Here is a 21,579-nt window from a genome sequence, read left to right as displayed (position 1 = left end):
AATGTACTGCATGGGGAAAAAAAGACAGGGTGAGGGGTGGTGTAAAAGCACAATGGTTAGCAGGGTTTAAAACACGAGAGGTGGCCAGCATGGCTGGCATTTTCTCACGCAGGCAGTGAGCTCAAGAGCCTGAAGCTCAGGCAGGGACCGGCTTTAAGATGACAGCTCTTGCCTTGCTAATAGGGGCAGGTGAGTAACTGGGCAGCCAACCCCAGAAAACCCACTTCAACCTGCCGAGATTTTGCTTCTGTCTCTCAAAATACCCTGCTCACCAAGGTTTTTAAAGCAAATCAGTGTTATTATAGGGCAGTGGGGTTTTTTTCGCACCAGGATGTGGTTAATCATTCCCTAAGCAGCAGCACACTGTGTACCAGATGCCGTGGGTAAGCTCCGCAGCTCACGGAGAGCTGCCCATGCTGCTTCCACGGGGCGTAACGCCCACATGCCGTGCAGGGTACCACTCCGAAACCCACCGAGTCCCCCAGCCCTTCCCATGTGCTGAGCGGGATGGACCTCGGTGGTGTTATCCAGGACTGCTTGAGGAGCTGACTTTCAAGTTCTGCATCTTAGCAAACACCCTTCGTTTTACTCGCAGTTTGTATTGGGGATGCGGGCACCTGTGGGATGGGTTGGGGTCACTCTCCACGCAAGTACCCTCCTCCTCCCTCCCCGAAGACACATCCCTGCCAGGCACTGCTCCTTACCTTGATGTTGCAGAAAATACTGCGGGAGCAGGTGCTGGACCTTTTGGGGATGTCAACTGAGGATTTGCCAGCTTCGGGGTGGACTCCCATCATGGGGGCTTCCCAGGGAGCCCCAAATACCTGGGCTGCACACGGGCTCCCGTCCCTCTCCGGCCTGTCCTGCTGCCAGCTGCGTGCACTGTCCGTGCCGACAACCCTCCACGCCCGCAAGTGAGGCAGGCAGTGTGAGCGCAAAGTTTTTATAAGTCTGCTCTCCAAAGCGATGATGAAACCCTTTCTCCTCCCTCTTTTGCTTTGTGCACCGAGGGAACTTTAAAGTCACAGGAAGCTCACGCCAGCACACAGGGAGCAGGTGGGAGCGAGGGCTTGCCGAGCCTCTCCAGTTTAGGGATGGGGAACGTGGCAGTGCAAAGATGCTTGCCCACCTGTGGGGTACACCCAGTGCCCCGACCTGCCACTCGTCCCTGCAGCAGATCCCCTCTGCTGTGCTCACGTGTGAGGCTGCAGGACGCGGCTGGACAAGCCACCGGTACCGGCAGCACAGCCTTCCCGCAGGGAAAGTGACTGGGGTTTTAATTCAAGTCCCCCTGAAGGGGTGAGAGGAAGGGGAGGCACCTTTCAGCAAACAGATTTGGCTCCCAGGTGGTGGGAGGGGGGGAAAATCGGGTGGCCAGACGGAGAAATACCTCCCTGAGTTAAGGGGTTACAGAGAAAAAAAAAAACCAAAAACAAAAACAAAACTTCTGCTTTTCTGCCATGGAAATAACTGCATTTGTGAAGCTCCTGAGCACTGTTTTTTTGCTAATACCTCTCCAGGACTTTGTTTATGCAAAGCACTGATTTATTTTGCAGGCTCCTCACAGGGAGGAAAAGTGTCAGAAGGAGAAAGGCAGGTTGATCCCAGCTGAGGAGAAGCCAGCTTCAAGTATTTTGTCAAAATTATTGCTTTTCTCTGCTTAAAGCAGGGGGGAGAGGTGGGGGTACCCGTGGGGGGACCCTGTGGGAAACAGTGGAGCCTGCCTCGGGGTGCCCTGAGCCTGGACAAACCAAATCCCAGCTCCCTGAACGGTTTCCGCATGGGAGGGCTGGCAGGTCCCTATGTCCACTGCGGTATGATACCAAGGAACAGAGCCCCGCTCAGCAGGCACCCACCAACACCCACGCCCTGCCCCGGCACCCGCCGTGGCCGCTCGCCACGAGAGGGTGCATTGCACCCGTGGGAGAGGCTCCCTGGGCGCTCCCTTCCTCCCACCTTGCCCAAGCCATCCTGCCAGAGGACCCCCAGGATCTTTGGGGTCCAGCATCGGTCTGAGCAGGCATAGGGCTTGAAAGCAGTGTGAAAATTAACGTTGCTAAGATAAAAAGAGCTACTTTCGGCTGTCAGCTTCCCAATTTCCTAACCATGTCCCAGGAGCACTTTTTGCAGGGACAGGTGACTATCATTGGCCTATGGGTGGCAAAAAAAGGCATCGTGTTTTCCCATCTCTCTTTTTCCACTCTCATTCCCAAATTTGCCAGGTCTGGGGTCAGGATGCAATGTGAAGAGAGCCTTTTCCCCCCCCGTCAGAGTTAGCCGAGCCATTTTATCCACCACTCAATGGCAAGAGACAGAGTTTCAGCCTCACCAATAGAAAAGCTCAAGCAAGCCAACATCTCCTCTGCTTGTCTCCCATCCTCCCTGTGAGCCCAACATGCCGCTGAGCTCATTTTTCAGGCAATGCCTGACCCGCTCACTAACAGCCCTGTCTTTTCAGTTTATTCTGGAGAAACCCATGACGCTCACTTTGTTATAACAAGCACCTCCCTGCAGCAGCTGTTTTGACCACTAACTTCAGCTTTTCTGTACAAATTTGTCTCCACGCAGCAAAACATACCAGGGAAGAGGTGTGATGCCCAACAAGCCTGTGCTCTGCCTGGCAGCAGGCAGGATGGGCAGTGGGCAGAAACGTCCCTGCCCTGATGCCGCATCCAATGGATGGGGTTGGAAACCCTGTGCCGGTGGGGTTAATAACCCCTACAAGGGGAAGCAAAAGGCTGCAGTGAGGCAAAAGGTAATCAGGGCTCTCTGCATGCAGCTTCTGGTTAACACCTCCATGGGCTGGACATCGCTGCCCCATGGGGATGCAGGTCCTTCATGTGAATCGACCACACGTCCCGGCTGGCCAAGGAAGGGACAGAGGCTGGGGCAGCCTCTGATGTACTCTGAACCAAAGGACCTGGGTCCCCAAGCAGCACTGTGCTCCCCAGGTCTGGCCACCCCCCAGCAAGCCCCTGCTAGATCTCAGACATGGAGGGATGCCCCAGTGGGGCTGGTTTGCTGGAGGGCAGGAAGAAATCACGCTGGCAATCCACGCTGCCATTTTATTTCTCAATCTGCAGCTCTTGCAATAGGTAAGGCAAGAAAACACCTGCTTCACACCCAGCTGTGAGCCACTTAGAGCACTGGAGACCTCCCCGCAGGGCTGCACACCTTGCTTACCCACGCCATGCAGTGTCTTGGTCTACTCTCCCATGAATAAGCTTCCAGTGAACATTTTTCCCAAGCAAGGAGGATTGCCCAAGCCTTGGCAGCTTATCTAGCTGTAGTAAATAACACAATAAAAGCTGACAAATCTGAATTTAAAAATCCAGTCGTGGCAGTTTCAGTTATTAAAGGCAGGCACGATTTAAGGATGCATCAAGTACTTGCTGTGCCGCAGCAGCTCCACGAGGTTCCCCATGGCCAGTGCAGGCACTTTGTCCTGCAGCAGAAGCAAAGGGCTATCCTGAGCAGGCTCTGTCCACCTAGATGGGACCAGAGAACACTACTGACATTTCCCAAGCTTTTATCCCACTGGAAGAGAAATTCCAGCCCTTGGACACAAATTCAGCTCTAGCTTTCTTACACCAACTTTGTTTTTAAATTACGGACCTTAGACAAGAGATTGTGCAACAGGAGTAACAAAATGAGATGCACACGAGAAAATAGGACTCTTGCCTCTTTTTGAGGCTGCATTTTCATTCTCGCAGGGTTACAGCCTTGGCAAGGAATGGTTCAGCCTGCAGACGAGTGCACAGGAGGAAAGTGATTTATGGCAGCGCTGACAAGGGGAGGAGAGTTTGGTTTCAAATTCTTCTTGTTGTGCTTTGTTAGGGCGATACGGTTGATGTTAAATGCCTGGAAGGAAAGATCACACATTGACAGGGTTTGGTTCATTTTACATGGCTCCTGGGGCTGCATTTCTTTTGCAGCCTTTGAAATGAGTTCCTCCTACAGCAGTCATGCTCCCCTGGCCAAGATATCAGCTGGAAGGAGAAGACCTCGCTGCCACTGAGTGGGAACCAGCTACTTCAACCAGCAAAGCTGAATCAGGCCTGCAGCTCTCTATGTACACCACCAGTTCATCCTCTACCCTGCCACCTCCTCTCATCCAAAACAAGCCACCAATTGAAAGTTGCCCACCAGACATGTTTCCCATGGGTAGACCAAACTTACACCGGTGTAGCTACACAGGAATTGAGGCAGGTCCCTCTTTGCTTCCAGGGGATGCTCACCTTGTTTGCAGAACATCGGAACCCTCAAAAGCCACTTTTCTGCTGGGGAGGAGACTGGGTCAAACTTTTTCAACATGACCATGGCTCTTCTCTTTCCCCGTGTCATCCTCCTTACTTCTTTCTACCAAGCAGTGGGTTGATGCTTTCATGGGGTGAGGACCAGACTAGCTCTGCTTTACCACCTGGTTTCAATCTGACAGTGACTGAAGCATCTCAGTTTTCCTCCACGGTATCCCCAACCTCTTCTCAATGATTATTTGCCCACTGAACTTTAAAAGGCAATGCATACCCACCAACACTGAATCACAGAATATCTCAAGTTGGAAGGGACCCATAACGATCATCGAGTCCAACTGGGACTCAACTGGGAAGATGTTCCTGGCCCCTGGGAAGACTTGTTACTAGATGAAGACACACTGCATCTCAGCATGGAAGATGATTTCCTGCTGTGCTATGTGTGCACAGTAGGACAGTCCCTGCTACGTTTGAAGCTGGACCAGCAGATCCTTCTTAAAGGAAGGCGTTTCTTTCCCAGAAGCCTCCTATCAGTGACTTAGGACTGAGACTTGGACTTTTGCAGTCACTATTTCAATTCATACAGACTTGCTTGAGTCACCATCCATGGTCTGGAGCCAGATAGCCCCGGCACCAAGGGAATGATGGGCCAAGGAACTCATTTTCCTATCTTGGAGCTGGCAAAATGTAAACTGTGTGGTCAGACATCCCAAGAAACCTGGTTCCTGCTAGGTCAGAAGTTATTTCCCCAGATCCAAAGGTGTGGATCCAGAAGACTCAGCTGCCTTCCAAATTCTTTGGTGGCTTCATGTGATCCAGCAATAACAGAGAAGCCCATAGCAAGCCTGTATACATCCCCCAGACTGTGAAATCCTCTGTTGTTGGATAAAACTAGAAGCTGGAGAAGGGACTGGACCTCAGGACCCCCTGGCTCAGCAGAAGAAAGGAGTGAGATGTGATCCAAGCAAACATAGACATTCATGTTTTCAGACATAGCAGCAATGAAGATCCTACCACAGACATCAGCCATGGGAGGAGATGTGAGGATGGACAGACACTTAGAGAGACACATCGTGCTGGGAAGACCTGGGGATGCTCTGCGAGAGAGAGGAAAGAACAAAAGCAGGATCAGAGCCCTGCATACAGCTCATAAAATGAGCAGCCCTAGAGGCTATCGCCCAAGATGTGCTGGGTCTCCTGCTTTGTGGGTGGTGCTGTCGCAAGCAGGATTAGGAAGGGAGTGAAAGGTGATCCCTGTATTTACTCGGGAACCTCGCACAGCTTAAAAACAAACTTCCTGGAGCTGCATGACCCCCAATGTACTTGCTGCACACCAGTACCAGGACAGCACAAGCCTCTGCAGAAGCAAACACGAAGCCCCCGGGGCTCCTGGAGGGTTTCAGGCTTGCAAGTACAAACATTGCTCTGGGAATGCAGATTAAAAACAAACCCCCCAGCGTTTTCCAGAGCCAGTCCCTGGGGTTGCGGACCAGCACGCCAAACCCACCCCCTGGAAACCCCATTTATTCTCCAGGGCTGGTGGTGTGGCACAGCAGGGAATGAGGACCAAAGGGGATGGGGCAGGCAGCACGCACCAGCGGTTCCTGCCAATGCCTGCAGTTACAAAGGAAATTACAGAGCATGACAGGCTGGGTTTAATTTACCAGCAACATATATTTGATCTGCAGCAGAAATACTGGTCAGAGGAAGGTACAGAGCCATACCTGAAGAACAGGCTTGGCTGGCTTACAGCCTGACCTGCTCCTGGGGATGGAGAGTGAGAGGAAGGTGGTTTACCAGCACCCAAGAAGGTGGTCCAGCCCTCAGGGAGGGGGCACCATGGTCCCCACGGTAGAGAGGCACGTTCAGAGGAGCTTTTGGGACAAGCAACAGCCGAGCCCCAGAGCGGGACGCGACACTGCTTACCCTCCGTCTGAAGCCACTGCCAGCCGTGCAGGGAAACCAGCCATGCCCAGAGATTAGGAGTGAGGTCAAGGGGGGATGGGAGAGCAGGTAGTTTATACTGAAGATTATGGCAGAGGTGTGTGTCAGCATTAAACCATCCCTCCCACAGTTGGCTGCCCACAACCAGCTAACCTGAAGCAGAGGATATTTGCATTGGTGACTAATAAATATGTTAAGCAACTCTGTTGTGCTGTCCATCCCATATGCAGACCCAGTCAATCGAACCTCTTGCAGGGCAATGGCAGGATAAAGGTCCATTCTGGAGGAATAAATGGGAAGGCAAGATTTGCAGGGCTGCAATTGTACCATGAGAGTGATTGCAGAGCCTGGGAACTAGGAGGCTGTGTCTTTAAGAAGAGCAGAGAGGAAAACAGAAAGATCCTCCACTTTTAAGAGTGCTATAAATGAACAGGGGAGTGGAGGAAATGCTTTTAAATGAGCCCTGGTGGTGCTTTATGTCACGTCTCTTAAACAGCCACTTTCTTTTCCTCTGCCTTTTCTGTTTTAAGTAAGTCTTGTTTATAATTAGGCCACTTGAACCTCACCATCAATTGAATCCCTGCCGTAATATACCAAAGGCTCTTCAGTTAAACTGAAGATGACCTGATGTGTGGATTATTTCGGTGGGCCCCCTCTGGACCAGCCAACTCTCCTTTCTCTGGAACAACTTTTCCACTTCTCCTTTCTCTGTAACAACTTTCGGAGATGCCAGCCCCCACATGTCACATTTGACGCCTTTTGCTCAGCACGTTCCAGAGACGAAACCCTGATGGATGGTAAAAGGAGGAGGTGTGAGATTGGAATTAAGATTATTTATTCTGCACCCACCCTCATTTGCATGACATTTGCATGCACAATAAACGCTGCCCCACCATAAACAAGAGCAATGGCAGGGATGGAAGATGATGTGCATCACTCAGTGCAACGTGGGTGCTGTGAATACCAGGGGTCAGCACCCAGCAGGGCTGTGCCAGCGAGGACCCCGCGACCTTCACACCCTCCAGCCACCACTGTAAAGCCCTCCTGGCACTCTCCAAGTACAGTATTCGAAGTAACCAGATATTTGTAGTCGGGCCAGAGCCCTGGCCTTTGCTGCATGATGTGTTCTGCAAACCCAGAACAAAGAGACAGTCCTTGCCTCGAAGGATTTGCAATCTAAAGCATCAGTATCCTGTAGTAAGAGCAATTAAATGAGGCAGACAAGGATCTGACCGTGCCATTCAAAGCAGGATTGCATTTCCTTGAAATTACTTCAAGTGGTCATGATGAGACAGTCTAATTTAACTCTGCCCACTGCCAATAAACTTTAGTCAGTAAACATTTCGGGGACAGTGTCCCTAAGCAAGACTTCTGCAGCCTAGAAAGGTAGAGAGTAAAATATTTTTGTAAAATTCCTTAACCCTGATTCCTCCATGGACCTACATACCCAGGAAAGACAGACTTTTCCAGGCTCTCCTGTGCCTTGAAATTGGTTGCAGAGCAATTCTGTTATTTCACACCAAAAAGACTGCATCCAGCAGCACCAAAACCTGCTGCTGCCCGTAGGTATGTTGTTAAACCCCGGGTAGCAGGTCTAGAGAGATGCCATCCTAAGGGGTGAGAGGAAGATGTGTGACTGAATCAGACTTTGAGCAGCTCAAGGAGGCTCCTATCCAGAATGATATCCCACGCCCTGGCTGCTGGCAGGTGGCACATCCCAGCACAGGGAAGGACGAGGTGACATCTCAGCATCACCTACCTCAACATCTGCTCTCCATTGGGTGCAATCCAGAAACATTGGCCTCTCCAGGAAAAGAGCTGATGGAGAGCTCACATTTCAGCCTCCTCCTTCTGTTGCGAAAGTCTGGCAGATGATGTGTGAGATGCATCACCATGAGCAACGCTGCACCCTCTTATCTTATTCACTCCTGGTGATGAGTCTCTGCTCTCTGACAGACAAGGGATCAACATGACTACAGAGCCTCCACAGAAGCCCCACAAAGGGGCAGAAGGGCTGAGATGGTCTTCATGGGTTTGGAAACGGGGAGACCCACATGCTCACATCTGTCACATCCCACTGGAAATCTTCACCTCCTCAAAGATCTGATGCTTGTCAGATATATTGACCTTTTACCTTGGAAACGATTTTATTTAGCTCTTCTGCCACCTCTAAAAGACCTCAGAGCGCTCTGGCAGCCACCATTCAAATGGAAATTAAAAAAAAAAAAATTTAAGTAGGCAAAAACTTTAAGGGAGAAAAGGAGCTAGTCCAAATGTGTGGCGATCATGGCTCTGATTTAATCCCTCCTGAAGTTGTGGTAAGGACAGTTAAACCACAAAGTTTGGATGTTCGTCCACTTCCCTCTGGAAAAAAGGTTAAATTCAATAAAAAGAGGATAAGAGAGTGAATTCAGCACATCTCATTCCACAAGACTGTACTCATACCACTGCAAGTCCCGAAGCTCTGGGCACCATTAAATATGGAATAAGAGTTACATGTTTGCAATGAAAAAGGTTCGGTCTCCACTAATATGCAGCAAAATATTTTTATTATACTATATATTGACTTATTTAATGACGATAGCAACAAGAATGCCAAAGTTGCATAATCATCTAATTTTTTTTTTCCCCCCAGCTACTTGGAAGTTTCATAAAAACTCCTTGTTTGGTTCGTAATCTTCCAAATTTCCCTGATAGTGTGAGAGCGTGCGCGTGTGGTTTGGCTGTCACTGTGTAAGAGTCAACCACTAAATAAAACAGCCTTAATTTCAATAAGCAGCAAACCAAAAACAAACCAATAAAACCTGTTCTCCTCACGCTGGATGTGAGGCAGAGGCAGTTGTGAGTAAGATGCTGAGATTTGGCAGCCACCAGCCCCTGCTGACATATGTTCTGTAGAGCTCTATTGGAAATTGTTTTTGACAGAACCATTTTTGCGTGCCCAAAGCAGTTCAGATCTCTTCGTTCCCCTCCTTCTCCAGAGAGGCTTTCCCAGGAGAGATGCTGCCGCATGCTCTTTACGTCCCCATGCAAAATACCTTTGCAGGGTGCCTCTTCCCATGGGGTTCATCCCAGCATGGATATTTAGCAGCTGGAAGCCCAAAATTAAGTCTTGGCCATACCTTGCTGCTGGCAGCTCTGGCTCCATCTCAGGCTGCAGCCCGAGAAGAGGACCCGGGCGTCACGCAGGGCAGGATGGAAAGCTGCGATGCCCATTGTACAAAAAGTGCTGGAAACTTTCTGTTTGGAGAAGCTGGAATAAAAACAGCAAGAAGGTTTTTGATCACAACAAGATCCTCTCCTAACTCTGAATGTGCAGTAAGGAAGGGCTGATTTTGAGCTGGTATCAGCATTAGCCATTTCAAATTAAAATGTATTTGTTTTCCTTGGAACAGACAAGTTGAACTGGAACAATGGCTGGAACTGACATTTTGCAAGGAAAGATTTTGTTTCATCTTGAAAGGCTGAAAACACCTTGAAATATTTTCCAATGGAAATGACATTTTTTTCTGCAGATGCACATGGGAATCATCCCTTCACAGTTTCCATCATCCTCTAGCCGCTCCCACTTCAGCAGGAGGGACACAAGGGACACCAAACACACATATGGCATGGACCAAGAGGGATGGAGAGCCATCCATCACGTCCAGGGTGACAGAGAGCAACACAAGTAGTCACCATGGGCACAGCTCATGAAAACACCCTTTTTAATGGGGAAAATGGAGGGGCAAGACATCCACTGAGATCCATTTTAGTCTGCATGAGCGAATTATGAGAGGAGCCATAAGACCTTGAGGGAAGGCAAAAAAGTAAATAATCCCCCTATAATCTAAAGGGATTATGAGCAAGAAAAAAATTAGGTACTAAAATGTGACAAGACCTCTCAATTCATAAAACAGGTAAATAGCAGGACCAGGAATAGTTTTTAAAGCTCTTGATTTCTACCTGACAGGAGGACACAGCCTCTTTGCATCTTCTCCATGGGGTGCTGGAGGAGACGAGCATGGGAACAAGTCCCCATGAGAGCTGTGTCCAGGGGCACTGGTGTAAGGCTGCTAAAGGTGAAGAGATCCTGTTTGAATTTTTGTGCAGGTACCAGAGGAGCACTGGAATGAAGAGAAGTCAAAAATCCTGTCAGTTTTCCGTAAAGAAGTGAGGGGGGAAAAGTAAAAGATAATAATTCAGAAATCTGAGTCCTGCTTTGTTGTAGTCTCAGATTTCTCGCACCTGGAGAGCTTGAGAAACCTCAAACCACTCCCATCTCAAATCCAGACAAAAAGCCTTATTCTTGAAAAGCTTCATCAACAGAGGAAAGTTTCAGTCTCAGGTTGGCTGCAACATTTCCCTTTCACAATTTCAAAACATTTCCTTTAGATCATGGTTTCTTTAGTACTAGGGATTAGCTCACATTCCTAAACAATCATTTCAGAGCAAAGTAATCTGCCGCTGTTTCCTTTCAAAAATGGCCTGATAACTCCGATACTTCTTTTTTTTTCCACATTCTAAATGAATGTGGAAAGTTTTGGGTTTGAGACAGAATGTGCCTTTTTTTTTTTTTTTTTTTTTTTAATACAAGAGGAAAAAAAGCTTTCACAGTCAAATAGGTTGGAAACAGGATCCTTTCTTTCCTGTTCTCCTTTATTTTGTGAGGACGAACCAAGGGGTTCCCAAGCTGGGGAGATGCTTGGGGTCTACTTGAGACAGGTTCAAAACCAGCCTGTTCACACAGCCAGCACTTTCCTCCCTTTAGTGACTACTTCTCTCAATCTGGATGCTCTAAGTGAACACTGATGGCAGGATACAGTGCTCTGACCATGGTGTGACCCCAGGGAGAGAAGTTCAGAGCTGGGATTTGCAGGAGTGGTGGACCTGAGCCTTGGCGTGCTGCTGACCCCAGTGCACTCATGAAGAACCAGAGATTTAAGACACAGCAGGGTTTCTTTTCCTGCTTTCGTTTTCCTTTTCTAACCACATGACTGAGGTTTTGGCCAGCATCTGAAGTTCTCAGTACCCCCATGAAGAAGCTGCCCCAAGTCTTCCCTGAAAATCACGCCTGTTGTGGTGAGTGCGGTCACGCTCTTACATCCTTCTGAAAACAGCCTGATGGAGAAAATGCTTTTGCTCCCAGACCGCCTCGTGCCTCGTGGACCACTGTCTCCACTGCGGCAGAGCTGGTGGAGGGAGTGACTCACCTACCGCATCTTTGGACAAAGTCCAGCAAACACAGTCCTCTACCTCATGTGTTTCAGCACTACCAGGGAAGTTTAGATTTAACATCAGCGGAGAAACCTGACTATTTATAGCTACTCCAAAAAGCGTAACGATCATTGATTGACTTACAAACAAGGAAGCAGGGCATCAAGAAATAAATACACCCGGTGAAGAGCTGTCAGCTCTGATGATCCTCGCAGCTTGCCTTCACACCTCACTGGTGCTTGCTTCAGAGCCATCCCATCAGATGCCTGATTGACTTCTCAGCCAGATATGCCTCTGCCATGGCTGCTTAACTTTACCCTAGAAAACAAAACAAATATTTATTTGTTCTGACAGCCATGATGGACCACTCCTACCTAAAAGGACTCCTTTGGCCAAGACAGATACCATGTTCCTGATGGGCCTGAATTTTCTCACCTTAGAAATTAATTGTTTTGAATCAGGAATGTTGTGTTCCTAGTCTGTATCTGACAGCTGTGGCTGAACATTAGGTAAAGGACCTGCCCTTAGGTTTGAATCCCAGAGTAAAAGGCGTGGCTGAGGTCCCACTAAGAGGGTTCATACTGGTTGGCTGCAAAGAGACCCCACTCCAGCTCTCTGACATCCCAACACAGAGCTTGGAGCTTGAGGAACCATAAGGGAAAGTATGCTCCAATGTAAAAAGAATGTGGTCAATGGTGGTCCACTGAAGATCACCCAAAAGCAGTCATTTCAAGAGTGAGTTGACAACTCAGGGAGCAAACTACCTGTTTTCCCTTGGAAGTGGCATTTTAAATAGTTTCCCTGCACCCTGAACGAAAGGAGAGGTACAGGAAATTCTGTTCTTTAAAGAAACTCCCTTGAGCTTCTCACCTGAAGGGAGGACCACGCACCACCACCATATGGATGGGATGGCAGAGGTCAAGGCCTGTGTAAGTGGGGTTTGGTTAGCATTTAGAATTCCACAGTCCTTCTGCAGTTCCCTTCTTTCTTCACATCTCCTTGTGGAGCTGGTGTTGAGGAGTAGCTTTGTCTGGCAGAGTTGGTCAATGCTTGGTAAGAACGATGGAAATCTGCATGAACACCAATGCACTTTTTGGGGCCCGCTGTTGAGCCCTCCACAAACAGCCTTTGGGATGATGTCAGTGGGGGCTGTCAAGCCATCCCTTCCTGAGTGCTGTCCTCCTTTCAGTGAGGAACCACTTAAGTCTTCATCCGATTCGGCCCAGACCCCCTCCTCCATGATGCCCAAGAGACACCAGAAAGCCCACACCCTCGTGCTCCCCTTAGCACCACAAAAGGAAAAGCTCTGACTCACATCAAACAGCATGTTACCCTTGCGAGTTCATTAATTTCAGCGAGGGATCGTTTCCTCAATGCCTGTTCCTGTTGTTTGACCCCTGGCTTCACTTTTCTTTCTTTCACAAGAACAGCCTTTGGTCCAGGTCACACCAGTGAGAAATGTCAAGCCAGTTCTGGGAACTGCTTCCTGAAACACGTCCATCTGTGTTATCTGTGTGCCGACACGCTTCTGAAAGAACCTCTTGACTGGAAACATTCAACTGAGAAGAGAAACAGGTCATCCCATCCCGCTCCTGCTTCCTCCCTGCCCCTTTGGGGAACTGCTGTAAGAAACAAAATTCTGTCCCTTGCAGAGAGGATGACCGAGAGTGGGATGGGGCTCTTCTAGCATGAGGTCTTCATCACACGCACGAGGTCTCACCACGGCACCAAACATCAGGCAACACCTTTTCTCATGTGACTTTTTGTTCCTAATTTCAAACAGGACATAATGAGACTGCAAAGACAAAAATAGTCGTTTAAATTTAGGTAGAATAGACTGAGAGGCACCATTGACACTTCCTCTTCCAGTGACAGCGCTCCACGGCTAGGAAGAAGCAAACAAAACAGGAGAAGCCAGGCCAGCTGTAGGATGGAGTTGCCGAGAAGATAGCCAAGGAAAGAAGATATTATAATGTCTGTCCCATGGAGACTCTCTGGACAATGACTGACTAATTGCTTATAGGCGGTATCTCTGGGCTTGAGCCGTCTCCCCTGCTAGAGCAAGCAAGGCAAGGGTTGTAACATAGCTGGAATAGGTGGAGCCCAGTAACAATTCCTCTCTCGCATGACTCAGGCTGTAAGGCTACCTCCTCCCATCCCCAGAGGCTCTTGCATTTGGGGTCTTCCAGGGACCCAAGCTGCTCCCTTTGATGGCTCCCGATGCCAACAGAAGGCTGAAGGCACCTGGAGACCCATCTCCTTTTCTGGTCCCATCAGGAGATTTGCTCTCAGATGAACAGTGCCAACTCAAATGAAGCAGCAGTGGTGGGAGGGGAAGATGCCACGAGGAATTAAGGCTAAGCCAGTCCCCCTCTGCTTCCACAAACAGCAGAATGTGCCTCACTCGGTCCATCCAAGCAGTGGGAAGCAGGTTCCTAACTCACCCAAATTAAGAAAAATTAACTCCTGCAGAGGTTGTTGGCACTGGCTGCTGGTGGGGAGTGTAAGCTCGGATTAACATCCCTGCTTAAAGAGACGGGGAGAGTGTTTCTGGTCTGTGGAGCATCAGCCAGCCACCACATGCACTGTCCCAGCCCCTGGTGCGTGCTGAGCTCCAGCTGGGTCCCAAGCACCTGCTTCCCCAGTCCTGCCCATGAGGGAAAGGAGCAGGGCTGTGCCGACAAGCTCAGGGTCAGAAGATGCAATGCCATTAAAAAACAGCAGCTCCTCTCCAGCCTCCATCACCCCCACTGCCTGCTCTCTGTACTTTTTCAGGACAGCGATAGAGCCAGTCAGCCAGCACTAATCCTGACTCACCCCTGGGCTGCTGCGAAACCCCACGCCTTTCAGACAAATGCGTGCCTGGTCCTCTGTGCCTGCCTCTGTCCCTGCAACGTTCAGCATGAGAACCTGATCCCACCCAGCAGAAGAGCAATGGCCTTCAGGGCTGGTGGAGACCCTGAGCAGGGGCAGATGCAGATATCACCCTGCAAAGAGCTGCAGGATGTGAAAGGACTGGCATCCAAAGATGGAACCAGGCTGGGAGACACGGTCTTTGATTAGGATTCAACGCCCTGCCTTGGCACAGCTGCTGCCCTTCCAAGAGGTGGGGGAAGACCCAAGGACAGGCACATCAAGCAGTCTAGTTATTGACTTGTCCTGTCAGCCAGGAAAACTCTCGGAGAAGACACCAAAGGTGCAATACAAAGCTGGGGATAAGTAGAAACTAGAGAGGCTTTAACAATTCATTACATCTGGAGGGGGAATGTTACAGCCTAGTGTACACATAACCCGTTGAATAAGCATCTGCCATGGGTACAGGCAGCAGGTTCCCTGTGCTGAAGATAATGCCATCCAGATGGACAAAGCAGCTAGGTTTTCCTGCAGTCACAGGGCAGTGGTATGCCCTGGTCCACTGTGTAATGGTCCAGAGAGACAGATGTTTGGGAAAATAACTATTATATCCCTGATATAAGAAACTGAGCAGCCTCCTCACAGGTCATCAACACAAGAGGTGTTGAAAGGGCAGGGGTTCAGGCTGTCTTCCCCTTCTTGCAGAGGACTCTGCTCCCCAGGCAACAAGCCCATAGTCTTTCCCTGCCTCCTCCAGCCTGCACCCCTGGAGGCAGCCCTCATCATATCAGTGCAGGCTTGGTTCAGCCAGGACATTTCACAAGAGAGCCTGGCAGCACCAAAACAAGAGAAATTGTTCTGTAAGCTGCCTGCTGTTTGCATCCCCAGCTGGAAGCTGGCCTGGGACTCCTCCTTCTGCAGTGCAGCCCTCCATTGCCAGAGATAAGAGGCTAAGCCATTCACCGAGCGCTGAGCAACTGCCAACATCTCTCCCGCAGGGACCCTCCATGGGAACCTCATCTTCAGCACCCGAATCCCTTGTGGAGGGCAGCAGATTGTGCCTCTCATTGTGCCTGTGGTGAGGAGGGCATCTCCTTGGCACCAGCCATGAGAGCTGGGGGCTGCATTTCTCCCACCTGCAGCCATGTGGGTCGTTCCTCTCCAGGCACTTGTGGCCATCTACCTCAGTGCTCCTGGGCACAACAGGGCTCTCCTGCAGGGAAAAATGGCCTTGATGGGCATGTGGTGCTGGGCTGGGGTTGCTCACTGGAGCATGGACTGTTCCAACCATCTTTGGGACAGTCTGAAGAGGTTTAATAAGGAGAGTTTGGTGCAGCTACAGCTTCCCTGGGTTGCTGCAGACAGACTAAGAAGTGCGCAGGATGCTGCGCGTTGGTTACCACCTTGACTTTGCAAGCGCTGCTGGGTATCGCACATGGACAGTGCAGACATAAGACCTGGAGTCTTACATGCAGTTTGATTTAACGTACTCGGTATTTGTACACAATAAGGTCCTTTTACAAGCAATTTCTCATTTATTACACAACAACGTACCCTGCCAAATCCAGAGCCTCTCCTGCTCCTGCCATACTGGCCAGGAGCACAAGGTACCTCTGATGGGTTCCCCATGCTAACATTTCCCTCTACAGCATGGAGTCCCCTTCCACTTACTAGGCAACACTACTATTCACAGAAGCAGCATCTTCTTATGACACAGAGTAAATCCAACATATATGGGGTGAGAAGAGGGAAAGAAGAGCTGTAGCTCATTACGGTAGAGCCTTCCCCATCACACAGTGCCAAATCTCAGATGTTTCTCACCACTCTTTCACCACCCCCATCCCAGGAAGCCTCACCTGTGCTGCTGGCATCTTCTCAGCTCAGCAAAGTGCCAGGACAGGGTCTTACTTCAAGCCTTCCCAGAGTAATTCCCCTTTTCCTCAGGCCAGGTGATGCCGGGATGTCTCCCACCTTCTCCTGCAGTCTGCAGAGTCCAAGAAGAAAGGTAAACAGGACACTCATCGGGCTCAAACACAGGGCGTGTGCCCTTCATCAAAAAATATTTTGGAAAGACTGACTGGAATGCTGGTATGGTTTCCTCTGTTTGTCTGACTGGGGAATTTCCCCTTATCGCTGACAGGGTTTGGACCGGGACCAGATGAAGAGGTGGCTGTACACTGCCAGGTTGGTTAACATAGCTGGAGGTATGCATCTGGGTGTTGGGTTTTATTTTCTCCCACCAATACATGTGTACAGTAAACACTTGTGAGAACAGTGGTCCTTGGAAAGGATTCAGTACTCGGGACTAACGTTGGTGATTGCAGCAGAGAGATACCCCAAACCAAGGGTGCACCCAGGTAAAAGCGGGTCCAAAAGAGGCATCATTTTGCCCCCCAGTTTAACTCACCAATTAAATGGGAATGTGCTGGGCTCCAGCGCAATGGAAAATTGTGGAAATGAGACCAAAAAAAGGAAGAACTTAAGGAAACCAATGTGAGCACGCATAATTTGCAAACAAGTGCCATAGATTCAAGGGGATAGGATGGAGGTGGAAACACATGACCCAGAAACAGAGCAAGTGAGGACCGAGGATCTACCACCACAGTCGCGTTTGTGCCAGCTTGACGGTGCAGAGAGTGTAACAGACACCAGAGGGAAAACCCCCTCTGTCCCCCAGCAGGATGATGGCTTTCCATGAGCAGGGTGACCAGGGTGGGCACCTTCCATGCCTACCTGCCGTGGGGCTCCAGTGCTTTCTGGTCCTGCCTCTCAGTGTTGGTCAGTGGTGGCCCCATGCAGAAATGTGATCCTGGGCCTGGTCCAGCCTGATCCTGCCTATATCCTACCCGGCTGGTCCAACCCCAGGCAAGTGGAGAACACGCAGGGGGTGCACACGGGCGTGCGCTCCTGACGTAGAGATGGAGTGATAGGGATGTCACTGTGTTTTCGGTTAAGCATTGCACACCAGGCAATTACACCCTGCTGTTTGAAATGCTCATTTCACCTACGGCTTCAGCTTTGCCTGACAGAGCAGCAAACCTGCTAATGCCAGGCTGTTATCGGTGCTGGCACTCATCACAGGCTGCGGGCAGATCACCTCCCCATCCTTCCTCTGCTTACTGAACAGGTCAGGGCTGGGAAGATGCCCAGGGATGCAATAAGAAATGCCTGCATGCTGTTACCAGGGGAGGAGATACAGCCTCCCCTGCTGCTGCTCTGGGCTCGCCTCTGCCACCAGCAGTAGCCCTGATGGCCACAGGCCACCGCAGGAGCCTCACCCGGGAGAAGACATCCCCAAAGAACTGGGGCTGTGATGCTGACACCTCTGGGAAGTGAGGGACTGGAAGCAATCCCAGCATTATTTTTTTGCTTTGGGAGTGAAAATAAAAATGTATCATGGAGACAGACTATTTTAAACTTGCTCCAGCCTCTCTTGCCAAGTCTGGAAAGTCACTGCGTAGCCCAGGGAGTCTGGTGGTCCCTTACTTTTCCATGGCAGATGGAAATGAGTGCAGTGCAAGTAGGATATTTTCCCTGCTTCATTGTTTTCAAGCCATTTCAGAAGCTAAATGAGTTTCCAAATAGAGGAGTGGATTAGCATCACCTTAATGAAAACTAATTAAACATAATTATTTAGCCTTTTGAAAATATTTGTGCTCCACCAGGAACACCCTGCAGTTTGCAGGCAGGAAGAAAGTACTTTTTCCAGAAGCAAGTTTTCATGTCGGTTACTCTGGTAGCTAGAGCTTCTCATTGAGGCTTTTCATGTACCATCTGCTTACAAACATCAGGGTGGCAAAGAGGCTGCACAACCAACCTGATCCTTGAATTTTTTTGGTGTAGGGAACTCCCTTCCCCACCCAGTTTCATGGGCTTAGGAAATACACAGGGAAGTAGGTAGATTAAGGGGTGCAGCTTCATCCCCACCTTTTGTTTTTCCTCCAAAACAGAGGAAGCCATGAGCAGAAAGGCTGGGCTGGGTTCTCGCACCAGTTGTGCTCTTCCCAGAGCTGAAATAATGAGAAAAAGGAATTGCATGTTGCAAAACCGCTGGAGCCCGTGGGCAGAGTGCACCAGAGAACAACCTGACCTCGGACAGGCTTTGCCCAGCAAGACACCCGGGACCAGGATGAGTGGCAGCAGAGCCAGAACCCACAGATTCTCAGATCTCAGGCTTTTCACAATCCATCTTCCATGGAAAACACACAATTTTTAATCAAAAGCAGTGCAAAGTTGCCACCACTCCAACACCCGTGGCTGGTTTGGGGCAGGACCTGCTACCATCCCCACCTTCTCCAGAGGTCTCCAGCTGCACTAGTCCCTTTCCCTTCAAGGCCACCTGCACCCCATCCCACTCTCCTTTCAGCCACTGCCTCCTCCTGTCCATCTGATCTCACCCTAGGCACATTACCCCCCTCTCTGGGCCACAGAAGCCACGCAAACCGTGGCTGATGTCCCATGGTTTCCTCCTTGCCTGTTCTCCAGAGGCTTTGCAACAGCCTTGCACATGCGAAGCCTTGTCTTCTTCATCCATTGCTTGGAGCAAAAAAGCAAAGTGTGCCCGGAGGAGGAAGGAACCAACAAGCTGGGTGCATTACCTCCTTCCCTCCTCCGGTTGCTCTCCCTAATTACTGCTCCAAGGGCTTTCAACTGCCTGACTCATTGATATCTGCACTTATCAACTGCTGGATAAGCTTTAGCAAGATTTTCACACTGGCTTGCTTCTGACAAAGCCCTGTGGTGGAAGCGACAAAAATAATCTGTTTTCTAACACTGTTACAAAACCCAACAAATTCCATCTGACAGTCAAAGGCTTTCAGTCCCTTCTCCAGACCGGCTGCCATATCTTTGAAAGGGAAGGGAGCCCCTGAGGGAATAGCCAAGCCAAACCTCCTCTCGGGGTCTGTCCATCACCTCTGCCCACCATTGGGCTCTAAGCAGCCCTTAAGCAAAACCGGCATCTTATTCCCAGTGGAGATCTGCCCCAGGTACTTGGTAAATCTGTGGGTCCTGGCCCCCATGGCCAAGCAGGCATTTGTTAGCAGCTGGCAAAGCAGAACATTTTCGCACCACACCTCAGCTATTAGGAACAAGCTCTCCTAAACAGGACTGGTTTTACAAACAGGGACCCAGCTGCTCCCCGCATGCCCAGCACAGCATCTCTCCCAAGCCACATGAATGAGGTCCTCACTGCAGGTCCTCCATCACCTGTGCTGCTGAGCACCAGCTGCAGACCCACTGAGGGGGCTTCTTCCAAGGCAGGTGGGGCTTGACCAGCCACCACACATTGCAGGGCTCAGCAGCTTGCCTGCCCTAGCAAGCACCCTCCATGCCAGCACCCTGAATCCCACCCACTCTCAGCCAGACACTCCCTGGCTCCTGAGGCCAGCAAAGTGATGGGAGCTTTTTTGTGAGCGGAGCTGAGGGCATCTCAGAGTTTTTGGACAGCTAGCACTTCAAAGAGGGGTTTGGGACCACCAGTCCCTGGCCACTAGGGAGATGGCATCTGCCACTGTGACTCAGAGGGAAAGCCAGATCCTGACAAGACCCCACTATTCAATGGTGGATGTGATTCACCATTGTAACTAGCAAGGGGAAGGCAAATTCTCCCTCCCGTGTGATCATCAAGCCAAGACTGGCAGCCTGCCTGGGGAAGGTGTAGGCTCAGCCCAAACCCAGGCTGGGGGGTGTTTTGAAGAGCGAACAGTCCAGGATCCCCTCACCCTCTGCAAACCTGGCTGCACCAGCAGCAACGTACTGCCTGCAACGTTCAAGGGAGTTTCAAAAGACAAGCCAAAAAGAAAACTTGAAGCACAGATCCCACTTCTTAATGGACAATGGGGATCACAGGGATTCAAGAGAAGACCACACAAGTTCACGAAGAAAGAGGCAACTGCAGCAGTGTTAGAGCTGGGGAGATACCAGGCAAGAGCACCACGGCCCCTGGTTGTCTGTGAAGAGGAGCACCTTGGAAAGGAGCATGGGACAAGATGGGACAGGCAGGAGGACCTGGGCTGATCTTCTACAGTTCCCCCATGGGTAACATGGAGGTTGCAGTCAGGAAAAGAGGAGCTAGCTGTCATTGCCATGCCAAGATGAAGCATGCAAATACCACAGTCTTGGCCCTGAAGTCCAGGAAAAAGGATGTTAAAAAAAGCCAGACCAACTGATCACTTGTGTGTTTTTGAAAACACCTATCTGATCCCATTCTCACCCTTCACTCCTGTGCCATGAGGCAGGCCGCATCTTTTCAACGTGATCACTCAGTTCCCCTATCAGCTTCCCTAATGGTTCAGGTGAGTGCAAATCTTGTAAGTCATTAATAAAATCAAAGCACTTACCAATACCAGTGTCATCAGAGCAGTGAGGTCAGGTCTTAGAAGAAAGCAAGATCTTTTATTGTTATTTCTGAACAAAACATCACCTCTCCTCTCAAGCCTTGTCTTGTTAAAGGTGTGCACATAACTTCCCATAAGTCTTCCCAGTTTAGTTTCTAGGGAAGCTTCTGGCACACTTGTGGTAATTTCTTCCAATTTGTTAATTACGCTGAGATAGTCATCAAACTGCTTTCTGAATGGTCACGGGCCTCCAAAGCCTAGGCTGGGCAGCTGGAGCATGACATACATGCAGCATCATCCCCCTGGCTACAGCCTCAGAGTGGGTGCGATGTCCATATCAGTTTGCAAATGGGTCCTCTGGGAATGTCCATTCTTCATCCTACAGCATCTCCAGAACTCACCCTGCTGGGCTATCCCATCTCGTGTACCCACGATGAGAGTACGCCAGGAACCATCACCCAACTGCTTGTTTGTGAGCAGGGAACAAGAGGCATGAGCCCAGCCTCAGCAAACCATTTAAAAAAATCCAGACAAATATTAGCTAGAAAATATTGGCTTTGCCACTGACCCCTGGGGTGCCAGACAATGCACAGGGGTTGGACAAGAAGATAATGTAATACGCAAGAGGATACCGTGGGCTTGTGATGTCTTTCTTAGGGCTATGAACTCACATGCTATTTTTCTTGATGTGTCCCTGTTTTAAGAAAAGTGATCAAAGGAGTTTTTTTGGTGATCAAGTGCAGTTTTTATGTCTATGAAGGAAAACTTGAGTTATACAGACCAAACGTGCCCGCTGGGCCAGAATTTCAAGCAAAAGAAACTCCCTGCATACATCTGGATGCCTCATTTGTTGGGGGAAGGCTGAATCATAGTATTTGACTAATCACACCAAGGAATCCAGCTTTCTCCTGAAAAATTCACCATGGCTCAACCTCTGTTATTTCACCTCCTCCAGACCAAGAAACAGTAAATATCCCTGGAGATCTGAAAACTCA

The 21,579-nt window shown here is 49.8% G+C and overlaps 2 protein-coding genes across 3 annotated transcripts in view; both read right to left on the bottom strand.

Moving 5' to 3' along the window:
* The window catches only part of SLCO2A1 (solute carrier organic anion transporter family member 2A1), a 29,854-nt gene extending 29,017 nt beyond the window's left edge, over positions 1–837 (bottom strand). The window contains exon 1 of the mRNA XM_082319585.1: positions 705–837. Within this exon, the coding sequence (XP_082175711.1) occupies positions 705–797 (93 nt within the window). The 5' untranslated portion in view covers positions 798–837. The remainder of the gene's footprint in view (positions 1–704) is intronic.
* Positions 838–12,746: 11,909 nt separating this feature from the next.
* Positions 12,747–21,579, bottom strand: part of RYK (receptor like tyrosine kinase) — a 94,868-nt gene continuing 86,035 nt past the window's right edge. For both annotated transcript variants that reach the window (XM_082319754.1, XM_082319752.1), the window contains exons 16-17: positions 16,103–16,230; positions 12,747–13,188 (exon numbers count right to left, since the gene is read on the bottom strand). The gene's annotated coding sequence lies outside the window, so the exon portion shown is untranslated. The remainder of the gene's footprint in view (positions 13,189–16,102; positions 16,231–21,579) is intronic.

Source organism: Platalea leucorodia (assembly GCF_965183815.1).
Source record: "Platalea leucorodia genome assembly, chromosome: 8".
Lineage (NCBI taxonomy): Eukaryota > Metazoa > Chordata > Aves > Pelecaniformes > Threskiornithidae > Platalea > Platalea leucorodia.
Note: the sequence above shows the minus strand (reverse complement) of the source record. Positions and strands in the feature narration are given on the sequence as shown.